This window comes from Pempheris klunzingeri, chromosome 15 (assembly GCF_042242105.1).
Source record: "Pempheris klunzingeri isolate RE-2024b chromosome 15, fPemKlu1.hap1, whole genome shotgun sequence".
Lineage (NCBI taxonomy): Eukaryota > Metazoa > Chordata > Actinopteri > Acropomatiformes > Pempheridae > Pempheris > Pempheris klunzingeri.
In genome coordinates, this window is record NC_092026.1 from 9580939 (window position 1) to 9590291 (window position 9353).

The window sequence follows — 9353 nt, forward strand, 5'->3', positions numbered from 1 at the left end:
AATCCTTCATCCAGAAAGTCTCTCATCCCCACACCACCTATTTCGCATTATATTATCCGGAGAGTGCTTTTGTTTTCCCTCAGAAATGGGCGGGGACGTGTCGCACTCTGAAGTTCCCGGATGTGCCGACCTACTGTACACGGAACAACCGCTGCTCCACACAGCCAGCACACACACACACACACACACACACTCATGTTGTTAGCTCGCTCCCGAGCGCCTCATGTAACAGTATGAATACGGCTGCTTGTATTGGCTGGCTGAGACTATTCTGCCTGTGAGGAAACTAACGACTCACGCCGAGCTTCCCCTCCCAGCTCTCCTCCTCCTGTGTGGCCGCGCTCAGCCCCTCGCCTCCCGTGTCGGGTACCTCAATGGCGGACCCGGCGGAACCAGCCCCGGGCAGCGTGGAGGAGAAGACGGAGCGCATCAACGACGCAGAGCTGGCACTGAAGGGAATCAATATGCTCCTCAACAATGGATTCAAGGAGAGCGACGAGCTGTTCAGAGCATACAGGTCTGTTTCAGAGACTGAAAGCAGTTTGTCTCTCTGTGTCTGTCTATTCTGACCTCTGGGGAACATTTCAGTGATGGAGGCTTAAATATTGTCTGCACGGGGTTGTTACACATCATGACAAGCAGTAGCTGATGTTTCCAAACTACTGTGGTCAGTCATGAGCAGTATCCATAGAGACAGCCATCCCTCCCAGCACTGCCTGTGTCTAGTTTGCAAAACAAAACCCCAACATCCTAGTCACGCTTACCCAGTGCAGCACCATATGATCTCCTCACAAGCAGGATGAATCTAGTTTGAATACCCTGAGCAAATATCCACACCCAAAGCGTGACTTGTGATGCTCAAACAGTCCAGTGACTTTGTTACTGTAATGATGTTGCTCTTTATATGTGGTAACAGGCTGCTGTAAGTGTTGTGACCACCATCGGTGCAAATGTATACTGATCTTTAAAGAAGAAACCACTCCCTGCCAGCCAAGTAACTGGCTGTCAATCACGTTTAACTAGTTTCTGTTAAATTTGGCATCTTGGCCCAGCTAGTAACTCACATCACAACCACATGTCAGTTATTGGATGGTTGCAACTGTCTAGACATGGTCTGAACAACAAAGGTATGTTTGTTGAATATAATTACGGCTCCAAATTTAAAGATTGAATTTCAACAGCAGGCTCTAACACATCCTGTGGCGTTGGGATACCTGATCTAGGGGAGTGCAAAAACAGTTAACAGGACAGGAAAGCTAAAATAATGCACAATATGCTACGCTAAGCCAAATAGTAATTATATTTTCACATCTAAATTTAATTTTCTCCTTTTCAATCTGGGCTGGTTTGGCTGTCTTCATTATAACCAAACTCTGATGGGTTAGTGAGTTACTGTAAAGCTGTAACAGTTTGGTAGCCGCCGCTCTGAACCACACACTCTGACCATAGATCGCTTTCCAGCTGCAGCATTTTCTATACATTCATCAGCCACACCATGCTGTTTTTATTAAGGCTTATTATCTCGAGGAAGGGCTTGCTTTCAACTTGAATGTCGATGCCACAGAAGGGCAAACCCCTATGCGTCCAGACCCCTGGTGAAAGCTTAAATGTCACCCCTTCCACTAATTGCGATAAGCACTAGGTGTCATCCTGATCTGATTGCATAAGAAGAAAAAAAAGATGGAGGGAAGTGCAAAACACACACACAGCAACTGGGAATAAGTTTGTGATGGACCTGCTTCCTGCTGAGGTCCCCCTGGTTCAGTTAAGGTGGCATTGTGGCTGTAGGAGATTAGATAATGGGGATTCACCAAGAAAGATACAAAGGGATGTCTCTGTCCTCTGAAGTCACCACATTCCTGTTGGAGTTGTCATCCTGCGCCTAAACCTGTTCATGTCTTCACAGTGAATGAACCCAGTGCTTGATGCATGAAACTGGCTTAACACATATTTGTCACCTGTTCACACAGCACACCTGTCGCTGACATGTCACCTGTTCATGTTCTGTTTCAGGAACCACAGCCCTTTGATGAGTTTCGGGGCCAGTTTTGTCAGTTTTCTGGTGAGTCAAAAAGCAACACCACAGCACTTTTCTGTGTCGCTCTGTGGTCTAGTTGCTGACAAAATGATTTCCACTTATAATCACATTTTTGTTTCATAATGAGGTTTAAAGGAATTTCCCTCATCTTGCTGCCAGGCACAAATGTCTTATTTTTACTGGCACGAGAACAGATGTGTGGCTGACTAACTTGAAGGCCTCATGACTTTGGGGCTGCATTGACATTAACAACTCTGTGCTAACAACTAAAAGCATGCTCACATAGTACAGTGCAAGTTCAAAATAAACTTATACAAAACAGTTGAGCCTGACAGTTCATTGGAAACATGAGTCTTAACTCATGGTCCACTTAACAGTTTTTTACCGCTTTGTCAGCAAAAGGATATTCACATTTTTTAGCACAAATATCCCTTTTTTAAAATTTAAAATAGAAACAATGATTCCTAATACCAAGTTAACCTGATTTACCTGTACTGATATGTGTTGTTCTGTTAATCTGAACACTGAGGAGGATTTGACCCCCTTAAGGGCAACAGGAGCACGACTTAACCACACTGTGGGGTGACCTTTCATCTGATACCTGCACATGCAAAGAAAAACTCACAAGAAAATCGTAATAATTTAAAAGATAAAACAAATGATAGTGCAGGCAAAGTATCGGGAAGATCAGTCACCTCGAGTACTTTCCTCGTATAATGTATCTCCTCGTACAACAGAAGTTGGAGCCTTGAGTGTATTTACTGTAATTATTTTAATTACAATGAATTATAAAATTATCAATTTAGAGCTATTATAACTTGATTAATTAAATTAGAATGTAAACAAAGGTTTGGGAAATTCAAAGTAAAAGAAAAATAATAGTGAATTAAATCTGCCAATTCACAATTGTACTTCCTTATTGTTTTTAAGTGATGAATCAAGAAGTCGTTGATTTTATGTGTCTGCTGATCATATTCCACCTCACAATACATGCTCCCGCTTTTATCCAAAGTTTTCACTTTGTGATCGCATCAATTTAAAGTCAGCTTTAGCTCACAGATGAAAAATCAAATGTTGTTTGATTGCGTGCTAGTGGCTTCATGGTGTGTTTAGTGGTTTTGAAAACAGGGTCATGACACAGTGATCTCACATATATAGAAGGAAAATGTATGACAAAACATAAGAAGATTAGTGCTAATTTGTGCAGTTTTGTTTTACTTGTGTCAATCAGGACTAGACTTGTTGCTTCTCTTTTAAAACCCATGAATCACCAACATCCATTTTGGAATCGCTGTATGTAAATAACGGGGTTATGTATTTGTTTACCTTTTCGTAGAACGCCATGATGACATTTGAGGAGGAGAAAATGCAGACGGCCTTCGAGGACCTCAAAGCTACAGAGAGACTGTGTGAGAGTGAAAACACTGGTGTCATTGAAACCATTAAAAACAAGATCAAGAGGAGTGTGAGTAACATCTTCAGCATTGAATTGAATTGAATATGTGTGTGTGTGTGTATGTGTAATAAATTCAATTTGTTTTGAAAGGAGCATTTTATGTTGTGCCGTAGTATACAGGTGTGCAGTTAGCTTGTCGACATGTCTGTCATATCAGTCCATAAGTGTGACGTGTTTGTGTGGGCAGATGGACTCTCAGAGGTCGGGGGTGGCTGCAATGGACCGACTCCAGAGGCAGATCATTATTGCAGACTGCCAGGTTTACCTTGCAGTGCTGTCTTTCATCAAACAAGAGCTGTCGTGTAAGGGAACCTTAAGTTTACGGCATTTATTAGTGTGAAATAAAGAATAAAGAACGTTGCATTTTTGTAATCTCAGCATATACACATATATTTTATGTATGTAATCGCAGAGAATAGCATGTTTCATTGACCTCATCTTCAATGAACTCACAGCATACATCAAAGGAGGCTGGATCCTCCGAAAAGCCTGGAAGATGTACAACAAGTGTTACAGCGACATCACGACCCTGCAGGAGGGCAGCAGAAGAAGAGCCTCTGAACAGCCAGCGATGGCGCCTCCGTCTCTGTCCCCCGCCTCTGACGTGTCTGACCGTGGCCGCTCCTCTTCGCCCGGGCCGAGCCCGTCCCAGAGACGGGACGGCATCAGCCCAGAGGCTCTGGATCGGCTAAAAGGTTCGGTCAGCTTCGGTTACGGCCTCTTCCACCTCTGCATCTCGATGGTGCCTCCTCACCTGCTGAAGATCGTCAACCTGCTGGGCTTCCCTGGCGACCGTCTCCAAGGCCTGTCAGCGCTCACGTATGCCAGTGAAAGTAAGGACATGAAGGCCCCCTTAGCTACGTGAGTGAGTATGTTTGTGCATCTGTATTGTGGTTGAAACTGAAACACCAACAAATGAATTCAGTTGTTAATAGTATGACAAAATAATGAAAACCCAATTTGGGCCCAAATTGGGCTTTTTATATATTTATGTGTATATCATATCATTAACTCATTGTAATATGAAATCAGTTTTTCAGCCACACGGAATTGATGAATATTTAACAAACACAAAACCAGCAAAATACAGAACATGAAAACCTTAAGTGTCACTTCACTATAAACAGTTTTGATAACAGACACTGTAGGATAAATTACAATATAATGCATAATATTTGCAGAATGCATTGGCAACCATATTTGTACTTAATAAATTAGGAAATGTAATTATATCTACCAAGTTCTCTGCGTGCCGATTAATAAAGTCAGTCAGTAATAGTAACGCTACACTATGCTATTTACTATTTTTTTGTTTGTCTGACGTGGTGAATCTCTCTTCATCAACCAATGAGTTACAAACCATTATGAATTTCTCTACTGTTGTTCCAAATGGTGTCATGATTGTAATTGGTTTTTTCCCCCTTGTACAGTATATACAGTACACATCTACTTATTAGTCCCTCTGCTCTCCTCACAGCTTGGCCCTCTTGTGGTACCACACGGTAGTGCAGCCCTTCTTTGCTCTGGATGGCACAGACACACAGGCAGGCCTGATGGAAGCCAAATCCATTCTTCAACAAAGGGAGGCCATCTATCCAAACTCCTCCCTCTTCATGTTTTTCAAGGGCAGAGTTCAACGCTTGGAGGTAAATCCATGTTAAGATCAGACCTCACTGTATACTGCTTTGTGGCCTATTCTCCTGACTTGGGAAAGCGTTAAATTGTCTCAGCCTGTAACTCACACCACAGAGTTCCCCTTTCTAGTGCCAGATCACTAGTGCCTTGACGTCCTTCCATGATGCCTTAGATCTGGCCTCTGACCAGAGGGAGATTCAGCACGTGTGTTTATATGAAATAGGTATTATTTTCCCTCTCAGATTTCAAACCACCTCGCTCAGCGTTAGTCTGCATCATAATTTCTGATTGTTGAACATTTTAGGTTGGTGCAGCATGATTGAACTGAACTACAGAGAAGCCTACAGAGCCTTTGAGCGCCTGAAGACTGAGTCTCGCTGGTCCCAGTGCTACTACGCCTATTTAACTGGAGGTGGTGTCAGTACAAATGAACAAGGCTTTAAAGACACCTTCTGAGTCTGATAATGGTTCCTAATCCATATTACATTTTGTTGTGTTGCGTAGTGTGCCAAGGAGCCACAGGCGACCTGGAGGGAGCGATCGCTGTGTTCAAGGATGTTCAAAGACTTTTCAAGCGCAAGAACAATCAGATCGAGTTGTTCTCCATGAAGAGGGTGAGTGTGTGTCCAGATGATTTTCTATTGCAAATTTTTGGCGCCAAACACAATGAAAGTCAACGAAGTATGTGTGCACATCTTTTATCAGGCTGAGAAGCTAAGGAGCCCCAGTCTATCCAAAGAGCTCTGCATCTTGTCGGTGATCGAGATTCTTTATCTGTGGAAAGCTTTGCCCAACTGCTCCACCGCCAAGCTGCAGACAATGACGCAAGGTACTTGATTATGAAATGTTTAGATCACCAAGCTCCAGTTTGTGTGTGCTGTTTTGCAGCCTTGTCTGTTGTTGTGTCATTCAGCGTAGAGTAATCGGGTTTCTTTTTTTAGTCTTGCAGGGGATTGACGATGCCTCATGTGCAGGCCTGAAAAACCTGCTTCTTGGTGCCATAAACAAATGTCTTCACAACACCAAAGATGCCACTCAGGTACTCTCACATCTGATTAATAATACAGTGAGCAGGGCTTGGAAATATGAGGCACTGCAAGATGCGCTCACTCAGCTGTAGTTAAACAGTGAGTTAAACAGTGACAAGTCAATACTGTGAAACTGCGGTGATAATAGCTGCAACTGACTTCCTCTTTTTTTTTTTTTTTGCAGTATTTCCATCTGGCCGTAAGGGATGAAGTGGGTCGTCTGAGCAACTCTTATGTGCAGCCCTACTCGTGCTATGAACTGGGCTGTGTGCTGCTCAACAACCCAGAGGCAAGTTTATACAACTCGTTTGAATGAATTCACTTTTTTATACACCAACTTTCGTGCATAGAATACAGCTCAAAGTGCTTTCTCAGTTCAGCAGCAAAACAAGAACACCAAAAAACAGAAGTGGAAAACTGTACACATATGCGAGGAGGAAGGGGTGGGAAATGAGCTCCACCAATTATAAAATAGAATTTACACAGTTTCTTTTACATGTAAAAAAGCCATGAAATTCAAAGTTAGAGAAAATTCTAAAAGATTCAAACAGTTGCTAGTGATAGGCAATTAGCCTTGTTGTTTAGAACTGTCCACTGAGTCAGCAAGTCTAATAGTTAAAGGCAGAGTATTCCATGGAGGTCTATATAAAAGGGGGCGAGGCCATGCTGCACCTTTAAAAACTAAGAGAAAGACTTGAAATTCAGTTCTAAAAGATACTTTGAGCCAGTGCAGGTTGCTTAAATCGGGAGAGAGTGATCCTGGCTGCAGCTTTCTGTAGTTTTAGTAATTGCTTCTTTTTGTAGACCAGTATGTAGAGCATTACGGTAGTCAAGAGGACTAGAAAAAAAAGCATGAACAAGCGATTTGGCATTTCGCTAGCTTAGTTAGAGGTCTCACCTTCGCTATGTTACCCAAATGCTAAAAGGCGGTGTTGGTCAACAAATTAAAACGGGCTTTAAAATTGATTGGTTGTGTCTGCGAGGCTAGATCTCAGTTAAGCAGGGCATCACTCATAGAGAGAAACTCCCTCTGACTCTGGGTCACAGTCTAAATATGTTATTCTGTCTTTTTTCAGTCTGCAGGGAAGGGCAGGATGCTAATGCTTCAGGCCAAGGTACAGTAGTTTTTTTTTTTACATTTTTTTATTGCACATTGTTTTGGCTTTATGCACAGTAAAGATGTGACCATTACATTGATTTTCTGTTGCTTTGACTTTTCAAAAGTAGTTGGAATCAAGTTCTATGACTAGTTCTCCTCGATTCATTATTGGTTTACCACTGACAAACGCAAAGATCTCTGATATCAATAATTGCCTTAATAAATTAATAAATCAGGAAGGTGTTTAGGCTTTTGCCTTATTTCTGCCATCAGTCAGATCATTACACTCACTGCCTGATCAGGTAATAGCATACCCAATACGAGGAGGAGCCAGCTTACTGCTTGGTTCTCCTTCAGCGGGTACAGTAGGCCAGCTGGACTAGGGGTTGATGGTATGACAGTAACTGGAACAATAGCAGTCTATGAATGTAGACTGGCTTTGGGTGGTCTGAAAAACTTGGGTGTTCCACGCCTGAAGAGAGGCTCGTCTCCCCCTGCTCACCACCGGATCGTGAGGCACTGACCATGAAAAGAACACACGTTCAACAGTCCAGAGAAGGTGGAAATGTATCTAAGGTAACAAGGGACCGCGCTCATTATGCTCAGTTCACCTTGGAAACAATACAAGTGCATCGCTGAACCAGGTTCCTGCCGCCATGTCTTCAGGGGGCGTCCATTGAATCAGGCTTCCCCTGTTAAGCTGCCCCATGTTGAGGAAACAAGGGATGTTGTGCAGCCTCAGTGAGAGGGAGACCTCGCAGCTGACAATGACGGAGGGCAGAGCTCTCTGCTGTTGCTGTAATGGCCAACTCTGCATGCCTGAGCAGATGCGGCAGCGTCTGACCGGAGCACAGGAGGAGCCGAGCAGCAGGCGCTCTGCTTCTCTAATGGGTGTGCTTGCTACATGATTGGGCAGCGAGTGCATTGATCGGTCCGAGAGTGCTGACTGCAAGGCTCGTTAGAGTGCAGAGCACACGCAAAAGAAAACTATTTTATTCACTGTTTTGTCTTTTTCTCATGGATTATGCAGGAGGACTATGCCGGCTATGACTTTGAGAACAGGCTCCATGTTCGTATTCATTCTGCTCTCGCCTCTATGAGGGCTGCAGCCCAGCCTTGACATTCATCTGGACTTCAGAAAGCACTGGAAGAAATGCCTCTACAAAAAGCCACAATATCATTCTGAGCACTGTTTTTTTTTTTTGTTTGAATTAATTTATTTTTATTTTTCATATTCTGAGCCTATGAATAATTTTAGAATATGTGCAATATATATTTTAAGTGTTTACAGAAGGTCCTATGTTACACCGTCTGTTGGGGTTTTATTGTTAAGTTAATTTTGGAACTAGATGCCAGTTAAGTCTAACCTAATTTTGAAAGCGTCACTCACATTGCTTCCATAGAGGGACACTTTTTCAGGTCAAGCAGAGTAATGGCACATAAAGTATGAACTGAAGAAGCGATTAAAATGAATGACTACTATCAGCCTATGACTCTGAGAGGCTGATATTCTTACCATGGCAATGTTGGTTTTTGGCTTTCACATTTGTGTTGTAAAGGCTTTGCTAATCCATAGGCATGAGAACTAAACAGTGATTTTTGTTTTTAACGTAGCCCCTTTTTTAGGCGGAATTGTTTTTAATCGGTGTAAATATGACTTGCACACAAGTTTTAACAGCTGTGCCAACATCATGGTGGTGTGCTACTGCTGAGTGGCCAGCGCACACAGTGCTGCTCTTGGCTGCGAACTGGCTCTCCTTAATATTGTTTGTTTTAAGATAATAAAATTAATATTGTAAAAAGGAAATAGTTTTATCCACTACACTTGGTAAGGCATCATTTGAGTGGGACACTAATGTCTACTGTGCATGATAAATACATTTACTCCATTGTGCTTTTAACAGCTAACAAATGTCACTACTGATAACTCAGTTCATCGCTCCAACCGTTTAAAACAAGTATGCACTCACATGAGCATCAGGGAGTATTGATTGCGTTAGTCTGTCCTACCCTCGGTGGTATAACTGTAATACACTTCAATGGGGGCGACAAAGTGTAACCTCTAAGATGATCACTAAGTTGAATCAACACGACAAT

The 9353-nt window shown here is 42.7% G+C and overlaps 1 protein-coding gene across 1 annotated transcript; it reads left to right on the forward strand.

Annotated features, from left to right (window-relative positions):
• Positions 1 to 181: 181 nt before the first annotated feature.
• LOC139214179 (tetratricopeptide repeat protein 39C-like) lies at positions 182 to 9063 on the forward strand. The gene is made up of 14 exons (XM_070844941.1): positions 182 to 517; positions 2014 to 2062; positions 3375 to 3503; positions 3682 to 3796; positions 3950 to 4355; positions 4972 to 5140; positions 5259 to 5352; positions 5434 to 5541; positions 5634 to 5743; positions 5835 to 5958; positions 6071 to 6168; positions 6342 to 6446; positions 7234 to 7272; positions 8287 to 9063. Exons 1-14 carry the CDS (start codon positions 375 to 377, stop codon positions 8374 to 8376), a joined length of 1779 nt encoding a protein of 592 aa, XP_070701042.1. The 5' UTR covers positions 182 to 374; the 3' UTR covers positions 8377 to 9063.
• Positions 9064 to 9353: the final 290 nt, after the last annotated feature.

Bases quoted from the DNA above. Each gene is read 5' to 3' on its own strand.
- LOC139214179 (XM_070844941.1), top strand. From the start codon at position 375: ATGGCGGACCCGGCGGAACCAGCCCCGGGCAGCGTGGAGGAGAAGACG. The intron at 5,744-5,834 runs GTGAGTGTGTGT...ATCTTTTATCAG, and splicing joins AGTTGTTCTCCATGAAGAGG to GCTGAGAAGCTAAGGAGCCC. The intron at 6,169-6,341 runs GTACTCTCACAT...TTTTTTTTGCAG, and splicing joins ACACCAAAGATGCCACTCAG to TATTTCCATCTGGCCGTAAG.